The 22,633-nt window shown below is 47.7% G+C and overlaps 1 protein-coding gene across 11 annotated transcripts in view; it reads right to left on the bottom strand.

The window, feature by feature from the left end:
- ripor3 (RIPOR family member 3) overlaps positions 1-22,633 on the bottom strand; it is a 318,117-nt gene that overhangs the window by 142,123 nt on the left and 153,361 nt on the right. For all 11 annotated transcript variants that reach the window (XR_005461375.1, XM_038803147.1, XM_038803155.1 and 8 more), the window contains one exon: positions 11,858-11,881. Coding sequence is in view for 10 of the 11 variants with exons in the window: in XM_038803147.1 (XP_038659075.1) it covers positions 11,858-11,881 (24 nt within the window). In the remaining variant the exon portion in view is untranslated. The remainder of the gene's footprint in view (positions 1-11,857; positions 11,882-22,633) is intronic.

The following is a 22,633-nucleotide window of genomic DNA, read 5'->3' as shown; positions in this document are numbered from 1 at the left end:
TTTGCCTCCCTGATCGCCCGCCGTAGAATCCTGTTTGGCTGGCGGTCAGCAGCACCGCCCAGAGCTGCGGACTGGCTGTCCGACCTCTCGGAATCTCTCCAAATGGAGAAAATCAAATTTGCCATCCGAGGGTCGGACGACGGCTTCCACAGAACGTGGGAGCCATTCATGCAACTGTTCCGGGACCTATTTGTGGCCAATGTACAAGAGGAAGAATAGTCGGGGGAAGGTAGCGGGAGGGGGGGGGGGGGGGCTACAGGTTCGGTACGGGGGTTCGATGGCTAGCTAAGGCCCAAAACCAAACTAAATAAACATGGTGAGGGGGGGGGGGGGGGGGGGGGGGGGGGCGCAGTTACTACTACGAAGATGCTTACCTGTAAATATGTATGTTAATTTTTGCGTGTTTGTTTGTTGTTTTTTTTTGTTCTTTTTCTCTCCTAACAATTTGTAATTTGTTCAATATAAAATATGAAAACTGAATAAAAACATTTATAAAAAAAAAACTAATTCCTATCTCCCCACTTTAATTTGCCCCACCCTCTATAAACACACACACACGACAGACAAACACAGAGAGACGAAGCAGATGTAAAAATAATAATGAAAGGCATGAAAGTCTTTGTTTCAGATGGTTGTTTCTAGCACACTGTCCTTTAAACCAGGCTTTCAGGTCGAGATTTCTGCTTTCCAGTCTGTAATGGCTTTCACTGCAGATGTATTCATGTCTCTGCAGTTTCAGAAATACAGCAGCTCACAGTATTTCTGGATAAAACATGAGGCAGAGAGAGCAGGTCCTATTCTCTGAATGCCCTGCTTTCCTTAGGTCTCTGGAAATCATTCCTCTCAGGCAGGAGCCAATCATTACCTGTTACCGGGCAGAATACGGCCTTTTGGCCAGGTCATTGGCCACCAGCCAGCCAGTCGACGTGAGTCCCACCCCATCTCTCTGGTGCTGAAAAGTCTCAGTTTTTCTGTCCAAAGCTAGCAGAATGTTCTCTGCTATAACTTTCAAATTCCTCATAGTCTCTGCTGCTTTACTTAAAACGATACTTATCCATTAAGCATCCATGGATTAAAGATGATAATGGCAAAAATAAAGAACGGAGAAATAAGGGAATCAACAGGAAGGACCCTTACAATAAACAGAAAGTTATATTACTGTTTGCAGCCCACAAACATATAACCTCGTGCAAAGCCTAACATCTCCGGAGGCACCAGATCTAAGTCCTTTGATCAGTTGGTGCAACTAGTGAGGGGCCATTACAATCCCCGACCTTCCATTATTATGTAGCACATAAATATTTCATACAGCTATTAGAGGTCCTGGAGAAATGGTATCCGCTTTTGTAACTAGACTTTAACAGATGTCAGAACATTATTAATCTGCTACTTCTCTTAAGAGACATATTGCGTGACTGGTTGGACTGTGGGATCAACAACTTAAATATTCAGAAGAAGGTGCTGGCAGAAACCAAGATATCCTTGGACAAAGTGATGTAATTGGCTGGAATGCCTGAAGGCGCTGAACAAAGCGCTTTTGACTTACACGGCGTGCAAAGCGAGGTGAACCAGTTACGGTGGGGAGCGACAGCCGTTCAAAGTTCCAGGAGTGAGGGAGCAGTGGAGCTGGAGAAGAGGAGAAATGACTGGCAGTCACAAGAGTGTGAGGCTTGTTATCGTTGTGGGGGAGAGTATTCCCAAGACAGGTGCAAGGATAAGGAATTCATCTGTTTCAGATGCCAGTTGCAGAGTCAGACAGACTTGGGGTAGCACGGTAGCATGGTGGTTAGCATAATTGCTTCACAGCTCCAGGGTCCCAGGTTCGATTCCCGGCTGGGTCACTGTCTGTGTGGAGTCTGCACGTCCTCCCCGTGTGTGCGTGGGTTTCCTCCGGGTGCTCCGGTTTCCTCCCACAGTCCAAAGATGTGCGGGTTAGGTGGATTGGCCATGCTAAATTGCCCGTAGTGTCCTAATAGTAAGGTTAAGGGGGGGAGTTGTTGGGTTACGGGTATAGGGTGGATACGTGGGTTTGTGTAGGGTGATCATTGCTCGGCGCAACATCGAGGGCCGAAGGGCCTGTTCTGTGCTGTACTGTTCTAATACTCTAATACTTACCCAATTTACCAGACAAAAATGTTGATGACTCCATTGAACAAGCTTGAAGAAGACTCTGAAGAAAAGCCTGAAGTCTATAAGGTCACATGGTGAGATTTAATAAAACACCCCAGTTTGAGATTATCCTTGTTGTCAACGGCCATCCGCTTATGGTAGAATTGGATAGAGGGGTGGCTGCCACAGTAGTGCGTGAGCAAAAATTTAGGTATTGAAGGGAGGACTGCAACTGTAAATCTCAGCAGTACATCTGCCACCTTAGCCACCTATACTGGAGAGGCGCTGAAGATGTTGGGGATGGCATCAATACCAGTGTTGTACCAAAACCAGTCATCCCAGCTGCCATTAATCGTAGTGACAAGACAAAGGCCAAGCTTCATGGGGTGGGATTGGCTGAAGAAAATCAAGTTAATTTGGCTAGAAATATTCAGTAACGTGGATGGGGTTTTCCAGGAACTTCCATATAATAACCACCAGGTTTTCCAGCGAGAGTCGCGGTGCAGAAAAGGAGTGAAAGTAAAGAGCTACATAGAGCCACAAGCAATGGCAACATTTTTTCACATCAGACCACTGCTGATCGTCCCATTGTTGAACCTGGACCGCACAGTCTGAATCTGTGGTGATTACAAAATGACCAAAAACAGGGCTGCTAATGTTGATAAATATCCAATTCCCAGGACAGAAGACTTTTTACACCAAGTTGGCAATGGGCCTCAAGTACATCAATTTGGATTTAAGCCATGTGTTCCAACAGCTTGAGCTGGACGATGAGTCAACAACTTTCATCACCATAAACACCCACAAAGGCTTGTTCGAATATACGAGGTTGCCCTTCGATATATCATCTGCTATTGTGGTGAATGTGATTCACACCAGATTATAATCTGTATATACATGTGTTTGTATTGTAAGTGCAGTTGCACTGCCTGTCCTCCAGGGAGAGTAGCTCTGGGAATGCTCGAGTTGTACGGGGCTTCTCCCTTGGCTCTGCCCAGGACTCCTCCCCCGGAAGCTGCTGTATAAAAGATCAGTGCTACATGGTCAGCCGGCCAGTACACCGAAAGTTCAATGGCTAATAGGCTGGCTCTGTTGTGAGTATATTAAAACCGCTATTCTAATCCTACAAGCACGTGTCCGTAGAATTGTTGGTTCCTACAATTTAATATATTCAGGAAACAGTCAAAGAAATCATGGAAGCAGCCCTCAAGCCCGGACGCCTAGAACTCGACCCAGAGGATGCAGAGGCTAAGGAAATTTTTTCCCACTGGCTGAGATGTTTTAAAGCCTACCTGGCGGAAGCCAGCACCGCCGGAACAGCGGAGGAACAAAAACTCAGCCTACTGCACGCGAGGGTAAGCCACAGAATATCCACACAGCTGAATCCGGCCGGTTCTTACACCGCAGCGCTGGCAATATTGGACAAAATGTACGTTAGGCCCATTAACGAGGTTTATGCACGCCACGTGTTTACGACCCGCCGTCAGCGGCCTACAGAAGCGCTAGTTGAGTTTGTAAGGGAATTGAACAATCTTTCCAATGACTGTAATTATCAAGCCGTTACCGCGGCTGAACATAGGGAGCTTGCTGTGCGGGACGTTTTCGTGGCGGGCCTTAGGTCTAACTATGTGCGCCAAAGACTGCTAGAAAAGGGGGCCCAGGACTTAGACACTACTGTGGAGGCTGCTACCACTATGGAAGTTTCCTTCCGCAGCCTCACCTCGTTTCCCGCGGACCCCGCAACCTCATCGTGGACCCCCGACCAACAGTCCCCCCAAGCCTGTGCCGCACGGACCCCAGCTACCGCGCTGCCCCAGCCAGTTACTCTGCTGCCCCAGCCAGTTACTCTGCTGCCCCAGCCAATTACTCTGCTGCCCCAGCCAGCTACTCAGCTGCTTCAGCCTGCCATTTCTGTGGCCAAAGCCAGCACCCGCGGCAGCACTGCCCGGCCCGTAACGCGACCTGCAGCAGCTGCGGGCGAAAAGGACACTATGCCAGAGTGTGTCTGGCGAAGAAAGCCCCAGCCTCTAACCCTCCCATGGCTCAAAGCACTCGTTCCCTGAATTCACAGGCCTGCAGACCCTGAAATGCTGCAGCCTGTATGCCGACTCCGCCCCCACCCAACATGTGCAACTCATGGGGGCGGCCATCTTGGCAATCCTCCTCCATGCGTCCGGCCATGTGCGACTCATGGCGGCAGCCATCTTGGCAATCCTCTTCCATGCGGCCGGCCATTTGCGACTCATGGGGGTGGCCATCTTGGGATCCATCCCCTTCAAACTCTGAAACTCACCTCGACGACTACGAACTCAGAGGGCAGTCATCACGGGGCCACTCCAGCACAGCTGATCGAGCCGCCGACTACCCGCAACTCAGCGCAGTCACCCTGGATCAATCCCGCCCCAAGCACCTACGATGTTCGATGGCGGAGGTCCAGATCAGCGGGTGCAGCACGCCATGCCTCTTTGACTCCGGGAGCACCGAGAGCTTTATACATCCAGAGCTGGTAAGACGCTGTTCGCTTTCTATTTTTCCGGTGAGCCAAACTATCGCCCTTGCTTCGGGCTCCCACTCAGTCCAAATCCAAGGACGCACCGTTGCTACGCTCACAATTCGAGGCGCTAGTTATTCTAAATTTAAACTTTATGTCCTGCCCGACCTCTGCGCGCCACTCTTATTAGGCCTGGATTTCCAGTGCAACCTCAAGAGCCTCACCCTCAGCTTCGGCAGGCCCCTGCCCCCACTCGCTATCTGCAGCCTAACCACGCTGCGCATCTTCCCCCCTCCGCTCTTCGCCAATCTCACTCCAGATTGCAAGCCAGTAGCTACTCGCAGCAGGCGATACAGCCTACAGGATAGGGTCTTTATCCGATCGGAGGTCCGACGGCTGCTCAGTGAGGGGATCATAGAGGCCAGTAATAGTCCCTGGAGAGCTCAGGTGGTGGTCGTCAAGACCGGGGAAACATTTTGCATGGTCGTCGACTATAGCCAGACCATAAATCGCTTTACGCTCCTATCCCTTCCCCAGAATTGCAGACAATTGCAGTTAATCAGATCGCCCAATATCGGCTATTTTCCACGGTGGATCTGAAGTCTGCATACCACCAGCTCCCAATCCGCCCGGAAGACAGCCACTACACGGCATTCGAGGCCGATGGCCGCCTCTTCCACTTCCTCCGGGTCCCTTTCGGCGTCACTAACGGGGTTTCGGTGTTCCAACGAGCAATGGACCGAATGGTAGACCAGTACGGGCTGCGGGCCACATTTCCGTATCTGGGCAATGTTACCATCTGCGGCTATGACCAGCAGGACCACGACGCCAACCTCCACCATTTTCTCCAAACGGCACAGAAATTAAATCTCACTTATAACAAGGAGAAATGCGTTTACCACACAAACAGACTGGCCATCCTCGGCTACGTTGTGGAGAACGGAGTCCTGGGCCCAGACCCGGACCGCATGCGCCCCCTCCCGCCCGCCGAAGCTGAGGGTGAGGCTCTTGAGGTTGCACTGGAAATCCAGGCATAATAAGAACTCCCCCTCCCTCATTGCCCCAAGGCACTCAAACGGTGCTTGGGGTTCTTCTCATACTACGCCCAGTGGGTCCCTCAATATGCGGAAAAAGCCCGCCCACTCTTTAAGGCCACATGATTTCCCCTGTCAGCTGAGGCGCGCCAGGCCTTCAGCTGCATCAAGGAGGACATCGCCAAAGCGGCCATGTGGGCGGTGGATGAATCCACTCCCTTTCAGGTTGAGAGCGACACCTCAGAGGTAGCTCTAGCAGCCACTTTAAATCAGGCAGGGAGGCCCGTTGCATTTTTCTCTCGTACCCTATCCGCTTCAGAACACCGACACTCCTCAGTCAAGAAGGAAGCACAAGCCATCGTGGAGGCTGTTCGTCACTGGAGGCACTACCTCGCAGGTAGGAGGTTCACCCTCATCACCGACCAACGATCGGTTGCCTTTATGTTTGACAACCCGCAAAGGGGCAAAATAAAAAATGATAAAATCCTTCGGTGGAGGATCGAACTCTCCACCTATAGTTACGATATTAAATATCGACCAGGGAAGCTCAACGAGCCCTCAGATGCCCTATCCCGTGGGACATGCGCCAGCGCGCAGATCAGCCGTCTGAAAGCCATCCACATTGATCTCTGCCATCCAGGGGTCACCCGGCTCGCCCACTACATCAGAGCCCGAAACTTGCCTTTCTCCAACGAGGAGGTAAAAGCGGTCACCAGGGGCTGCCCGATCTGTGCAGAGTGCAAACCGCACTTCTATAGACCAGACAGGGCCCACCTGGTCAAGGCTTCTAGGCTCTTTGAACGCCTTAATCGATTTCAAAGGGCCACTCCCCTCCACTAACAAGAACATTTATTTCCTCAACATCATCGACGAGTTCTCCCGATTCCCTTTTGCCATTCCATGCCCTTATATGACGTCCCACAGTCATTAGGGCCCTGCATAGTGTCTTCACCCTGTTCGGTTTCCCCAGCTACGTGCACAGCGACCGGGGTTCGTCCTTTATGAGCGACGAGCTGCGTCAATACCTGCTCGACAAGGACATCGCCTCGAGCAGGACTACCAGTTACAACCCCAGGGGGAACGGGCAGGTGGAGAGGGAGAACGCGACGGTCTGGAAGACCGTCCTGCTGACCCTCCGGTCTAGAAAACTCCAAGTCTCCCAATGGCAAAAAGTCCTCCCAGACGCGCTCCACGCAATCAGATCCCTCCTCTGTACAGCTACAAATCAAACCCCTCACGAGCGACTCTTCATTTTTCCTAGGGGCACTACCACGGGAGTCTCACTTCCGGCGTGGCTGAGGACACCAGGCCCGGTCCTCCTGAGGAAGCACATCAGGGAGCACAAAACTGACCCCCTTGTTGAAAAGGTGCACCACCTCCATTCCAACCCCCAGTACGCATTTGTGGAGTTCCCGGATGGTCGCTAGGACACAGTATCCCTTCGGGACCTGGCACCCGCTGGATCCAGCCCCCCCCCCCCCCCCCCCCCCCCCCCCCCCCATCCCCACTGAGGAACCCCTTACCCCGTTCCCTATGCTGCCGCCCTTCGCGCCCCCGATTCCGCAAGCTCACACCACCGGTTCCACGCGCCAGAACCAGCCCGCCCCCAGCGCCCCCAGTCTCCGGTCGAGCCAGAGGTGTATAAAGTTCGGACGAGACCCGCCCCGGAGTCTGCCATCATACCCCAGCTCTCAACACCCACACAGCCACCGCAAGAGGCTGCAACCCTGGTGCTCCGCAGATCGAAAAGAACAATTCATCCACCGGACAGACTAGCTCTGTGAGCCACCGCCCCCGCTGGACTCGATATTTTCACAGGGGGTGAACGTGATTCACACCGGATTATAATCTGCATATACATGTGTCTGTATTGCAAGTGCAGTTGCACTACCTGTCCTCCAGGGGGTGTAGCTCTGGGAATGCTCGAGTTGTACGGGGCTTCTCCCTTGGCTCTGCCCAGGACTCCTCCCCCGGAAGCTGCTGTATAAAAGATCAGTGCCATTCAGCCGGCCAGTTCACCGAAAGTTCAATGGCTAATAGGCTGGCTCTGTTGTGAGTATATTAAACCGCTATTCTAATCCTACAAGCACGTGTCCGTAGAATTGTTGGTTCCAACAGCTATATTTAAGTGCACAATGGAGAGCCTTCTGCAGGAATTCCAACAGGTGTGATGTATTTGACGGTGTCCTGGTGATGGAAGCAACTTCCGAGGAACACAGAGCCAATTTGGAAACGGTCCTCGAGATTTAAAGAGGCCAGTATTCAGCTAAAACAAGATAAGTATATGTTTCAGGCTGATGAGGTCACGTATTTAGGTTTCAGAATTGATATGAAGGGATCACATCCACTCGAAGAAAAGGTAAAGACAATAAAAGGGGTACCTGAACCAAAGAAAACATCGGAATTTAAGTCCTTTTTAGGGATGGTCAATTATTACCGCTGCTTTTTACCCGATCTGACTACCATTTTGGCACCCCTGCATCAAATGCTGAAGAAGCACCAACATTTGAAATGGGAAGATTCCCAGAGGAAGTCTTTCAACCATGTCAAACAGGCCCTGCAGTCGACGGCCTTACTGGTCCATTTTAACCCAGACAAATCCATAATAGTCACGTGTATTGCATCACTTTATAGCATCGGTGCGGTATTCGCATGAGATGGCAGATGGTCTGGAAAGGCCCGTCACTTTCACGTCCAGAACATTGTCAGGTGCGGATAGGAAATATTCCCTGATAGACAAAGGAGGTCTGGCGGTCATTTATGTTGTAAAAAATGTCATCAATACGTTTGTGACTGGCGTCATCTTGGGCCATAAACAATTACTTGGCATTTTTCATGAACTGATCCTGCCAATAACAGCGCAAAGATGGGCATTACTGTTGGCCGTGTAATCAGCATAGACCGGGTACCCAGATATCAAATGCAGATGCTTTGAGCAGTCTTCCACTGCCACAGATGGTATCTGAGCCTCTCACTCCACAGGAGAGCAATCTGGCTATGAATTTTCTTGGCATCAAACTATTTCAGCTGTTCATATAAGACTTGGACTAACGGAGACCTTGTGTTGTCTTTTTTTTTTAAATTCCAATTAAGGCACAATTTAGCATGGCCAATCTACCTACTCTTCTTTGGGTTGTGGGGGTGAGACCCATGCAGACACAGTGGGAATGTGCAAACACCACACAGACAATGACCCAGGGCCGGGATCGAACTCGGGTCCTCGGGGCCGTGAGGTAGCAGTGCTAACCACAGCACCACTGTACCACCTTAGACTTTGCATTATCTACGGGTTAAAGGATGTTTCTCACTGGCTGGCATTTTGCGAAGTCAGAACAAATCCGGTCCTATACGCAACATAGGGATGAAATCACTTTGGGGACGGGGCTCTCCTGTGGATTGCAGAGTGACAGTCCCACACTTGGGGCAGCAGCCTCTTCTCCAAATTACACAGTGGTCATCCTGGTCAGTCGAAGATGAAGATGCTGGCCAGGAGTTACATTTGGTGGCCAGAGACTGACAAGGAGAATGAAAATATGATTAACCGTTGTGAGTAATGTCAAACTCAGTAGACCCATCCGCCTGCAACAAAGTTGCAACCTTGGAAGTGGCCATGGTAACCGTGGACAAGGCTCCACATCAACTTTGAGACCTTTGTTGGGTGTAATGTTTTTAGTTATGGTAGACGCTCACTCAAAGTGGCTGGATGTCCAGCTTATGCATTCGGTGACTGCGGCAGACACCATTAACAAGCAGGGACCAAATATTTGCCTTCACAGCCAAGGAATTTCAACTCTTTAAGTCCATTCGGATACAGCATGTAAAGACAGCCACCTACCACCCTGCTTGGGTCGCACGGTAGTATAGTGGTCAGCACAATTGCTTAACAGCTCCAGGGTCCCAGGTTCGATTCCTGGCTTGGGTCACTGTCTGTGCGGAGTCTGCACGTTCTCTCCGTGTCTGTGTGGGTTTCCGCCGGGTGCTCCGGTTTCCTCCCACAGTCCAAAGATGTGCAGGTTAGGTGGATTGGTCATGCTCAATTGCCCTTCGTGTCCAAAAAGGTTAGATGGGGTTCCTGTGTTACGGGGATAGGGTGGAGGAGTGGGCTTAGGTAGGGTGCCCTCAGGCAGCACGGTGGCACAGTGGGTTAGCCCTGCTGCCTCACGGCGCCAAGGTCCCAGCTTCGATTTTCCAGCATTTTCCCTTTCGTCCCAGCTTCGATCCCGGCTCTGCATCACTATCCTTGTGGAGTTTACACATTCTCCCTGTGTTTGTATGGGTTGCTCCCCCAAAGATGTGCAGGGTAGGTGGATTGGCCACGCTAAATTGACCCTTAATTAGGAAAAAAAAGTGAATTGGGCACTTTAAATTTAAAAAGAAGGTAGGGTGCCCTTTCCAAGGGCCGGTCCCTTTTCATGGACCGAATGGCCTCCTTCTGCACTGTAAATTCTATGATTCAAATGTGCTCGCTGAAAGAGTGGTCCAAACTTTTAAAGCATCAATGAAAAAACAGTACAACCAGCCACTGCTGTTTCATTTAGTGGACTTCTTGTTCTCGTAAAATTCAACCCCACATACCATCACAGGGGTTAACCCGGCTAAGTTATTAATGGGCAGGCGTCTCAGGACACAGTTTGACCTTGCTTTTCCAAATTTGGCCTCACAGAAAGGCTTTTATATGTGCAGAACATTGGAGGAGGTCCAGACTTACCCGGGAGCGTTTTGCAGGCGTGACCCAGTGTCTTATGTCAAAGACCTATAGGGCCGTGAAGCGAGAAAACATGTAGATTCTTTGAGAAGATAAGAACTGTCATCCCTGCAACTGGATGCATGGACCCAGTCCAGGTTACCAGTGTACCACTTGCTGAATCGGTAGTGTTATAGCCAAAATCTTCTCAAGGGAATCACAAGGGCCGCAGAAGGAGTTGAACAGGTTGTCAGTACTGCTCCTTTTTCGGAATCTACCAATTTGCCTGCCCCTACTGAGGACTCAGATGCGTCATGTTTGGAAGAACGGGTTTCAAGTTGAGACGCTCAGTGTGATTTAGAACCTCACCTAATGGACTTACTTTATGAACTTTGCTTTGAGCTCCTTTACTGTAACCTTCTTTGACTGTATATAATTGTAAACAAATGTTTTTCTGTTTTTGTATTTCAGGGATTTGGAAGGAAACTAAAGGGAGGAGGAATGTGATAGCGTGGCCCCTTTAAGGAGCAATCCTTTACGGGCCACGTGACCAACCCTGAACCTATGGGAACAGAGCATGCCAACCTCAGCCTAGCGGGTGTCTAGGTGTGGAGCTTGCTGTTGGGGTTTGGCCAGAGTAAGCTTGGGAGTCGAGACTAGGCCTGTGCTGGAGTTGTGACGTTCTGTGTATAAATTTCTTCTTAGTTTAATAACTCACCATTGTAATTTAACACTGCCTCGTCGCTTTGCCTCACACTACAACAGTGTTCATAAAACAAACTCCATGAAGTTTAAAATTAGAGGTGAGGGAGTCAGCTTGTCCACCGGCCCACTGACTTCCGGTCGCATAATGTAATTTCCAGGCAGTCTACGAATTTGGGAAGCAACTCACCCACCATTTATGGGCAAGAGGCTATTACAGAAATAAATCCCTTTGATCCTGGGATAGCCCAACACTGTCCCATTAATTCTCTGATTGGCACTTAATAAAGCGGGCCCTCCCAAAAAGAGGCAAGCAGGGCTCTTGCTGGCTCTCCAGCTGGCAGGTGAGACCCCAGTTGCCTCCATTAAATACCACCTTCAGCTTCTCGATGCAAAAAGTTAATATTGTAGCACTTTGCCTCCGCAGAATGATAGATTGACTTTAATCATATGAAAACTCCATTGTAAAAGGTCATTCTCAAGCAGAGACTTACCCTGGTTTCCATTGTGACTGAACAGGGTGTCCAATTTGCTATTTGCAGGCAGTGAACAATTAACAGTGCTCAAAAAGGGCCTGAAATATTTTTGGGTGGGATGGGATTTTTGTTGGGCCAGGAGATATTGCACTGTTCCTGCAACTTTGAACGGAACTGTGCCAATTGCCTATCCATTTGGCACTTGCAGCTTGACAGCAATCTTTCGCATGAAACCAGAATCTGAGAATCTTGACACCCATTTCAGGCAGGTTATGCAGCCTACACCCCAGCTGTGTGTCCGATTCGGGGGGGGGGGGGGCAATCAAAAAATCCTTCCCATTTATATTAAATGCATGCTTACCTTATCTAGGTCATACAAAAAAGCCTGGAATATAAGGAAAATGAAAATTAGTCTTCTGTCTTTTCTTCCAAAGTGCTACAGAAGTAAGTCACAAGCACAATGAACTAGAGAAACGTTTTACAATATTTACTCACACCCTTCCCATAATGTGATCTAATTGAGGCAATGTGCAACTAATACATTCAGTTTGGTACTACAGTTGCTAAGCCAAGGCTTAATAACATCATCTAAACATTAGTGTTGAGCAGTTAGATGACCTAATAATTGGAAAGCCATCCCAAAGTACTACACAGAGTTGAGGAACATATATGCTTTCAAATAAGGAAAGATTAAGCAGCGACCAAAAGGATAATCAAAACTCCATTTAAATTGGATGTTAGTGGAGGAGAGGACAGGGATTAAAGGAGTAAAATCCAGAAAGTGGAATCTGAAGGAATGACTGTCAATGGTGGCATGAAAGGAGGGTGAAATGGGAAAATGAATGCAATGCCGGAGGAACTTAGAGCTAGATTTTACTGGGTGTCAAGGTGCCTGCGCTCTATTCTTACGGCAGCCTCATCGCATTTTAATGATGAAAGCAACATTAATTGCTTTAATATGAGACTTCCACCCCTGTCTTAGTAGAAAGTTAAAGAGCTGTCTGCCAATTGGATAGTTGGCAAATCTGTAGATTCAGCACTGTCAGCTGGGAGCAGTGGCTACTTTGGCAGTACCACCACACTGAGGAGCTCAGGTATGTTCAGGTTTGTGGGTCTCAGGAAGGAAGTAAAGAGAGGTGGAATCCAGGTCCAAGAGGCCGGGGTAAGGGTTGTACCAGGGATTACTCTAGGGCCAGGAGGGGAGTGGTTACCTCCGATATGTCCAAGGGTCCTGCAAAGAAGATCCAATGCTAGCCTGCACAACTAATGTTCTTAGTCTCTTGAATGTCATGCCTCCCTCCCTCCATCCCCTCCACCCCAACTACCTTCGGTAAAGTAGCAGCAGGAGCAGGATAAGACCCTTAAATGGCTCTTCATTGGCCACTAAAAGGCCTCAATAGGCCGGGTGGGCAGCTGACTGTCAGAGGCCTCCCCCGCAAAATTTCAGACAAGTTGGAGTTGGGCAGATAGTTGACAGGAAGGCCACCCGCCAGGTTTTGTGTGTATCCCTACTCCAGCCCTCAAACCAGTTGGTGATGAAGGGTAAAATTCAGCTGCATAGAGTTATTGAGGAGGTTGCTGTTAGGAAAGCCATGAATGGAATTAAAGATGAGGACAAAAATTTAAGACTTGAGGCATTATGAAATCAGGAGATAATGCAGGTCAATGAGGATAGGATGACAGGCGAGCGGGGCTTAGTAGCGAATAAGATTTGGGCAGCAGAATTTTTGATGAGTTCAATTCTATGAAGGATGGTAGATGGTTGGTTGACCAGGACAGCATTCAGTTATTGAGTTGAAAGATTACAAAGATCTGGATATTGGTTTCAATAGCATATGGGCTGAGATAATAGGAGAGTTGGTTAATATTACAGAGAGAAGTAGACTGCTTGGTAATAGAGATGGCATTTGAGTCTGAAAGTGAAACTCGGGGTCAAGCAGAACTGCAAGGTTGTGAATAGTCTGTTTCTGCCTGAGACAGTGGCTAATGAGGGGGCTGGAGTCAATGGTGAAGGTATGGAGTTTGTGATGGAGCTTGAACATAATGGATGACACTTATAATATCTGTCATCCGTGTGCTGAAGAAAGCTCTATAAAATAAGAAGTGTTTTCTCTATTCACAATACTACAAGTAATTTTGTAACAAGAATAATAATTTTATGAAGACTAACAATCCTTCAGTAGTGTACAGGTTATGTATTTGCATTAAAATCATTTGTGGCTTATTTTAATACACTTGCTATACTAACTAACTAACTAACATGGACAGCACATTAGCACAAGTGGAAAGCACTGTGGCTTCACAGCGGCAGGGTCCCAGGTCGATTCCCGACTGGGTCACTGTCTGCGGAGTCTGCACGTTCTCCCCGTGTCTGTGTGGGTTTCCTCCGGGTGCTCCAGTTTCCTCCCACAGTCCAAAGACATGCAGGTTAGGTGTATTGGCCATTATAAATTGCCCTTAGTGACCAACAAGTTTAGATGGGGTTATTGGGTTACAGGGATAGGGTGGAAGTGAGGGCTTAAGTGGGTCGGTGCAGACTCGATGGGCCAAATGGCCTCCTTCTGCACTGTATGTTCTTTGTTATCCTATAAGCAATAACTGGTGAAATATTTTGCAAATAGAATTTATGCTACTCCATTAGGCAATGCAGAACTAATTAATGAAATTGCTGTGTTGTTTCTTGAACAAAACACAGTAAGTGCTTTATTTTCACTCTAATTTCTGGAGCGGAAAACAAGGGCATTAATAATATTCGAAACCAAAACATCACTATTGAACTACTTTTGAATCACAAATGGCATAAACCAATGATAAATGATACGCTAGAGTTTAAAAAGTACGATGGAATGACTTTTATTCTCCAGGTATATGTCACTATCAGCAGCAATCCAAAATATTTGTTTAATGAAACATGAATCACACCAAATTAATACTATTTTTAAATATTAATGAGGAATGCAAACCTTAAGATTTTGAAATCAGGATCACAATGCTGGAAGTGTGAAGGGGCTGGATTTGACGGTTTCTGGCAGGGTGAGGGAGGTGGAATGGGAAGTGCATGGCAAATCAAGTGTCTGTTGGCCAATGAGTGGCTGCCCAGAGGGAAGGCCAGTCAATTAGCACTCGGAAAGGTGGCTCCACTCCCAATCTGATGTGTACGTTCAGTGGGAGCAGTGTTAGGCTGTGAACTGGAAGACTGTCATGGCCATCCATTTGAAGGCACAATGGCATGTTTGCATGATTCATGTTTGGTGACAGCACTCTTTGAAGAGGGCAGTATTAAAGAACAAAGAAAAGTACAGTGCAGGAACAGGCCCTTCAGCCCTCCAAGCCTGCACTGACCATGCTGTTGAGGGAGAACACTGAAGCAGTGGAGCAGCAACAGGTGACAAAATCTTTTCCATTCTGTGGACTCTTGTGCCAGCAATATCTCAATCAGGACTTTTGTCAGAGAGGAAATAACATCTGAATAATGTGTTCAGATAAAGAGTCATATTCTGCCGTTTAACTCTCCTTGTCTCTCCACAGAGCCTGGCTATTTCTAGCACTTTCTGCTTCTAATCCTCGTCATGTCTTGCAGCTGATGGGCCAAATGCTTGGTCTCCTCTAATGTGGCTTCCTCTAATGGATGGGGCCACCCCTCTCTGGAGCACTAGGTTGTGTATGGCACAGCAGACCACGATGATGAGTGAGACACGAGCTGTAGAATATTAGAGAGCTGTCTGCATGGTCCAAGCGCTTGGCAGATGCATGGTCTTCATTGAAACACATCTCAGCCTCTTTCTCAATAGGACTAGGAGTGGGCACACACCTGCATGATGCTTTGATGCTGATCACACACAAGTTCGCAAGTTGAACATTGATGGAATTAAACCTTTACAATTGATAAATGCCCATGGCTGGCCCAAAGGAGAGTTGATGATCACATCTGTGAAATCTATTATAACTTGAACTTTGGGAAATCAAGCAGTACACATGAAGCCTCTGGCTGAAGGTAATTCATTCTTTGTTTGTGACTCATTGCACAGGATTTTGTTTCCTCCTATCGCAGACTGGCTGCTGTTGTCTGTCTTATTCTGGCCTGTGCGCAACAGTAAATCCCTCATCTGCCTGGATCACAGCGTGCACCTGTGCCTGGGCAGCTGGCATTGCCTGCCGCCTCCTCCTCATTTCCTCCTCATTGAAGGAGTTTCTTCCAGAGTGTGCAATCCCAATGGCGAGAGGTATCTTTGGTTCCTCTGATGAGTCCTCGCCCTTTATGTTAGCTCTCTCTCCAGGCCCCGTTTCCTTTTACTCTCTCTACATTTGTAATGTCAGCCTATAATACTTAAAAAAAACAAAATTTACCAACAGCTGAATGCTGTTACCTTCAGCAGCAGAGTCTGCTGCTCTACGCAGTCACTGTCCTGTTTGCAGACCTTTTCACCTGCCCTTGTGCTACCTTCTCAAACCTGATGTAAATTCTTCCAAATTATTTTGCCGTGCGATTATTGAAAAGTTAGAATTGGCGATATAAAATTGCACCCAATTGCCTCTTTAACATCATCAATAGCCTGCTAATTGTTTTTGTTTCAAAATGGTGGGCATTCTTCTATTTTGGTACCTGCGTGTCTTCTGTATTATTGGAAATTGAGGGGTGGCAAGGTGGTGTAGTGGTGTAGCACTGCTGCCTCACGGCACTGAGGACCTGGGTTCAATCCCGGCCCCGGGTCACTGTCCGTGCGGAGTTCGCCCATTCTCCCTGTGTTTGCCCGGATCTCACCCCCACAACCCAAAGATGTGCAGGCTGGGTGGATTGGCCACACTAAATTGCCCCTCAATTGGAAAAAAAATAATTGGGTAGTCTAAATTTATTTTTTAAAAGGCAATGGATCTGTTTGCCAACCCGATGTCATCATGCTTCAATTTAAATCAGTGTGAGGGTAGTGGTGACCCTCCTGGTTTGTGGCTGTAAAACCCAGACCAATCTGTTTCATATTTGGTGACGAAGCACCTTCTCAACTTTGCTGCAGTGTTTGTAACTGGTGCACACTTCACCACTACCATCCGTCCCATTGTGGGTACCGACACCAATAATGCAATATTGTTAACTTTGGACTTTTAATCACCCTCTGAAGTGGTCTAGCAATCCTCAGACTCTAGGCACAATTCCCTCCACTATCCCTGATTGGCTCTGCTCTCACTCTGACCATCCTCTTATTTCTCACTAAGTGTAGAACGCCTTGAGGTTTTCCCTAATCTTTCCCACCAGGGCTTTTTCATGCCCACTTCTAGCACTCCTAAGTCCATTTTTGAGTTCCTTCTGGCTACCTTGTAACTCTCTAGTGCCGTGCCAGATCCTTGCTTCCTCAACCTTACGTAAGCTGCCTTCTTCTTCTTGATTAGAAGCTCTACTTCTCTAGTCATCCAAGGCTCCTTCACCTTACCATTCCTTTCTTGTCTCAGTGGGACAAAACTATCCAGCACTCGCAGCAAGTGCCCCTTAAACAACCCCCATTTTACTGTTGTGCATTTCCCTGAGAACATATGTTCACAATTTATGCATTCCCAGCTCCTGTCTAATAGCAGTATAATTTCCCCTCTACCAATTAAATATCTTCCCATACTGTCTGTTTCTATCCCTCTCCATGACTATGGTAAAGGTCAAGGAGTTGTGGTCACTGTCACCGAAATGCTCTCCCACCGAGACATGACAGCTGGTCTGGTTTGTTCCCAAGCACCAAATCCAATATGGCATCCCACCTAGTCGGCCTATCTACATATTGAGTCAGGACTGAGGGCAGCACGGTGGCACAATTGTTGCCTACGGCGCTGAGGACTTGGATTCGAATCCCAGCCCTGGGTCACTGTCCGTGTGGAGTTTGCACATTCTCCCCGTGTCTGCGTGGGTTTCGCCCCCACAACCCAAAAGATGTGCAGGACAGGTGGATTGGACACGCTAAATTGCCCCTTAATTGGAAAAAATAATTGGGTACTCTAAAATTTAAAAAAAAATAAAAAAAAAGGAATCCTTCCTGGACACACCTGACAAAATCTGCTCCATCCAAACCATTTGCACTAAGGAAGTCCCAGTCAATATTAGGGAAGCTGTAGTCACCCATGACAACAGCTGTTACTTCTGTACCGTTCCAAGATCTGCTGTTCAATCTGTTCCTCCATCTCTCTGCTGCTATTGGGGGGGGGGGGCTGTAGAAAACTCCCAATAAAGTAACTGCTCCTTTCTTGTTTCTGACTTCCACCCATACTGACTCAGTAGACAACCCCTCCTCGACTATCTCCTTTTGTGCAGCTGTGATGCACTCTCTAATTAACAGTGCCACTCCCCCTCCTCTTTTACCTCCCTCCCTATTCTTCTTAAAACATCTAAACCCCGGAACATCTAACAACATTCCTGCCCCTGTGAAATCCATGTCTCCGTAATGGCCACAACATTGTAGTTCCAAGTACTGATCCATGCTCTAAGGTCATCTCCCTTATTCCTGATGCTCCTTGCATTGAAACAGACACACTTTAACCCATCCCACTGAGTGCAACTTTGCCCTATCAACTGTCTGTCCTTCCTTACAGACTCGCTGCATACTATTACTGCCCGTTCAACAGCTTCCGTATCCCCGATCCGTAGCTCTGGTTCCCATCCCCCTGCCAAACTAGTTTAAACCCTCCCAAAGAGCTCTAGCAAATCTCCCTTCCAGGATATTGGTGCCCTTCGTGTTTAGGTGCAACCCATCCCTCATGTACAGGTCCCACCTTCCACAGAAGGCATCCCAATGATCTACATATCTGAAGCCTTCCCTCCTGCACCAGCCCTGTAGCCACGTGTTCGCTCTCTGTTCCTTGCCTCACTAGCACGTGGCACCAGTGGCAATCCTGAGATTACTACTCTGCTTGTCCTGCTCTTTAATTTCCAATTTAACTCAGTAAAATCACTTTTTAGATCCTCATCCCTTTTCTTATCTATGTTGTTGGTGTACTGCAGGTTGTCCCTTGTGGACAACCTGCAGTACACCAATCACATGGCACACAATCCAATGGGTTATTTGTAGGACTGGAAACAAAAGTAAGATACACAAACCCTAATTGCTCACAATCACATATTTTCTCTTTACTCAGGAGAAGTTAAGCCACAATAGAAGAGGGAGGGAGAAGAGAGCCACATTTAAAAGAACTGAAAACCTTTGGGGAGCGGGCAGCCCAGCTGTTAGGAGTGCAGTCGGACAGATCAATCAGAGAGGAAAAGAATAGCTTCTGGCCTCCATCCAGTAAGGATCTATGCATATTATAGAAACCTCAGGGCCAAGAGTGCCTTCATGTTGAAGGTGGCTCATGTAGTCTCCTCTCTCATTACAAATGCCACCAGGAAGAGGGCAAGGCCTGAAACTGAGGAAGACCTGCCTGTACACACACTAGGTCAGAGAGGAGCTAGTGCATTGCTGATGAAGGAAGGCCTGAAACGGAGGAAGACCTGCCTGCACACACACTAGGTCAGAGAGGAGCTAGGGCACTGCTGATGAAGGAAGTCCACCTGTGGAGACATCACAGAAGACACTTGCATCCTCCATCAGCCCAGAGACACATGCTGTAGTGGGTTTTAGTTCTAATTTATGGAGAGTCTCACATTCTGGTGTCACTGCACGGCATGTGTCCACAGCAGGAGGAGGCACCGGCACTTGCCTGAGTGCTGGGGAAGAAGCATCTACGACGATCATGCCTGATGACTGGCATCTAGAATCAGCTTTCCAAGAGGGACAAAAGAGGCAGGGGAAAATCAGGCGAAAATGTCAGAAAGTATCATTCACATTGGTTTCAAGTTTAGGCTGCAGCAGAGCCTTAGCAGTAGGAATGATGATCCTGGTACACCTGGAGAAGAGTTGCTGTGCTGATGAAGTCAGTCCCGGTTGTGATGAATTTTGCCCCATAGTAATCGGTGTGATCCCAGGCACATTTCTCAAGAAAATACTTGGCTAAGTGTACCGCCGTTTCTACCAGACCGTTTAACTATGGATATAGGGGGCTGCTCATGATAAGTGTGTTCCATGTGTATGCAAAGTTCCGAAATTCCATGAGATGAATTGATTGTCATGAGTCGCAGAGGGATGCCCTGTGTGGTGAAATGTCTCTTGAGCTTAATGATGACTGTGGTATTTGTCATGTTTAGCAGGTAGTTCAAACCACATGGAATACAAATCAACTAGGACCAATTGTTGATTACCATTCCAAAATTATCAGCTGCTGTAAATGATCATGGGTTATGGGACCTTCTGTAAATGCAACAGTTCTTTTGCTTGATGCGGCTTGAGTGCACATCTGGAAACATTCCTTTCTGTCTGCGTACATGGAGGGCCAGAATAGTGGAATAGTGATTCCTCGGCCTTGTATCTGGTTGCTTCCAACTCCTTGATGGAGTTGCTGGATATGGTACCTCTGAGGAGCATTAAGGATGACGGGTATCTTGCCTTGCAGTAATCAGTCTATCCTGTAAACTTAGTTCATCTCCTATGGCAAAGAATGTGGGGCCCCCATGGGGAAGCTCCCTTAAGGCCTCTGTCCAGCCCCTCACAATGATGTCTGCATGTGATGCCCACCTGTAATGCATCTTTCAGTTCCTGAATTTGACAATAGGACAGCACTTCGATTGTTGCAATGTCTCTGTCTTCTTCATGATCTGCCTGGTCTGTAGTGGGCATGAAGGTTCTGGAGAGGGCATCAGCCAAGTACAGCTCCTGACCATGTTTGTAGATGATGCTGAGATTGTAACATTGCAGCATTAGCATCATGCACTGCAGGCATGCAGACGCAGTATGGAGAGGCTTCTTTAAGATAGTTGTGAATGGCCGATGATCTATTTCAACAGTTGCAAGATGACCATATGTGCAGAGATGCTTCAGTATAATTTGAACAAGTTGAGTGAGTAAGCAAATGCATGGCAGATGCAGTATAATGTGGATAAATATGAGGTTATCACTTTGCTGGCAAAAGCAAGAAGGCAGATTATTATCTGAATGGCTATAGATAGTGTGAGGGGAATGTGCAATGAGATTTGGGTGTCCTTATACATCAGTTGCTCAAAGTAAACGTGCAGGTGCAGTAGGCGGTGAAGAAGGCAAATTATATGTTGGCCTTCATAGCGAGAGAATTTGAGTGCAGGAGCAGGGATGTCTTGCTGCAATTATACAGGGCCTTGGTGAAACCACACCTAGACTATTGTGTGCAGTTTTGGTCGTCTTATCTGTGGAAGGATGTTCTTGCTATGGAGGGAGTGCAGCTGAAGTTTACCAGACTCATTCAATGTAGGCATTGACATATGAGGTGTCATTGTCAGTTAGATTATATTCGCTGGAGTTTAGAAGAATGAGGGCGATCTCACAGAAACCTGTAAAATTCCAAGAGGACTAGACTGGGTAGTTGCAGGAAGGATGTTGCCGATGGTGGAGGGCTGCACAGAACCAGGGTTTGCAGTCTAAGGATACAGGGTAGATCATTTAGGGCTGAGATTTGGGGAAATTTCTTCGCCCAGAGAGTGGTGAACCACAGAAATTAAGTAGTTGAGGCCAAAACATTGTATATTTTCAAGAAGGAGTGAGATATAGCTCTAGTGGCTAATGGGATGGAAGGATATGGGGGAAAGCAGGAACAGGTTACTGAGTTGGATGATCAGCCGTAATCATAATCAATGATGGAGCAGGCTCGAAGGGCCGAATGGCCTCCTCCTGCTCCTATTTTCTATGTTACTAAGTCTAGAAATTTATGACAGATGAAGACTAAAACAGGAAGTACCTTTTTGATTTGTGCATAACGAGTCTCAGTGTCAGTGAGGGCCCTTGATGCAAAGGTCTGCCATTCAGGATGTAGACTGTACCAAGCCTGTGCTGGGAGGTATCTGCTGATAGGAGTCTGAACATCAAAGTATTGCAGCACTGGTGCGGCTGCAAGTTTTTGTTTGAGTCTGGTGAAGATCGTTGCATAATGCTCTTCTTGTGGAGAAGTTGGCAAAGTGGTGCAGTGACCTCACTATAACCCAGGATCAAATTAGAAAGATAATTGTCATACCAAGAAAGCATTGTAAGGTGTGCTTGTCTACAGGAATGGCTCTCCGTCGTGTAGCCATTGTCTTGTTTGGATCAGGCTTTACATCATTGGCTATGAGTAAGCAGCCCACGTAAGAAACCTGGTTGACCCTGAATCTGAAAGATGTTCTTGCATAATACAATCCCAAACAAGGATGCCATCAACGGCAGCACGTTGGCGTGGTGGTTAGCACTGCTGCCTCATGCCCGAGGACCCGGGTTCGATCCCGGCACCGGGCCACTGTCCATGTGGAGTTTGCACATTCTCCCCATGTCTGCATGCATCTCACCCCCACAACCCAAAAGGTGTGCAGGGTAATGAAAAGGAAAATGCTGGAAAATCTCAGCAAGTCTGGCAGCATCTGTAGGGAGAGAAGTAGGGAGCTGTGCAGTGTAGGTGAATTAGCCATGCTAAATTGCCCTCAATTGGAAATTTGTTTTAAAAAGGATGCCATCAACAATGATCTCGGGAAGTTGACCTACAAAGAGGTGCTCTATGCATCACTGGAAGATCTTGCTGCCAGTGGAGATCCCATAGGCATACGAAAAAAAATGGTATCTGTCTACCAGAGACATGAATATGGTAAGTTTTGAGGATTCCTCATCTTATGGTATCTACCAGACCTCGCATTTCACATCAAGAATACTGAACACCTTAGCATTTGGCATGTCTGGTATCACCTGTTCCACTGTCTTCATAGGGTGATGTGGTCTGAGCAGTGCCTTGTTTAGGTGGACTGTGTCAATACATATCCTAATCGTGCCACCTTTCTTTACTGCGGCCACCATTGCTGAAACCAATTTGGTGGCCTCGTCTACAGGAGTTATATCATGTCAGTGTTGTCATCCAATGTAGCTCATTAACTACTTTCTGCTTCCTGGGTACCGGAACTCTTCTTGGAGCACAGACTGTTGGTGGTAGTACTGAATCATCTAGTCTCATGTGCTATATAACTGGTGGCTAACCAACAATGTCACAGTTGAAAAGGTGTTTGCATGTTATCATTTCTGGGGTCTGGTGTTCTAAAGCTTGCACTTCTTTCTGGACCAAGTTGAATGAGCCCCACTCGAAT

The sequence above is a fragment of the Scyliorhinus canicula genome, chromosome 7, assembly GCF_902713615.1.
Source record: "Scyliorhinus canicula chromosome 7, sScyCan1.1, whole genome shotgun sequence".
NCBI classification, from domain to species: domain Eukaryota; kingdom Metazoa; phylum Chordata; class Chondrichthyes; order Carcharhiniformes; family Scyliorhinidae; genus Scyliorhinus; species Scyliorhinus canicula.
Note: the sequence above shows the minus strand (reverse complement) of the source record. Positions and strands in the feature narration are given on the sequence as shown.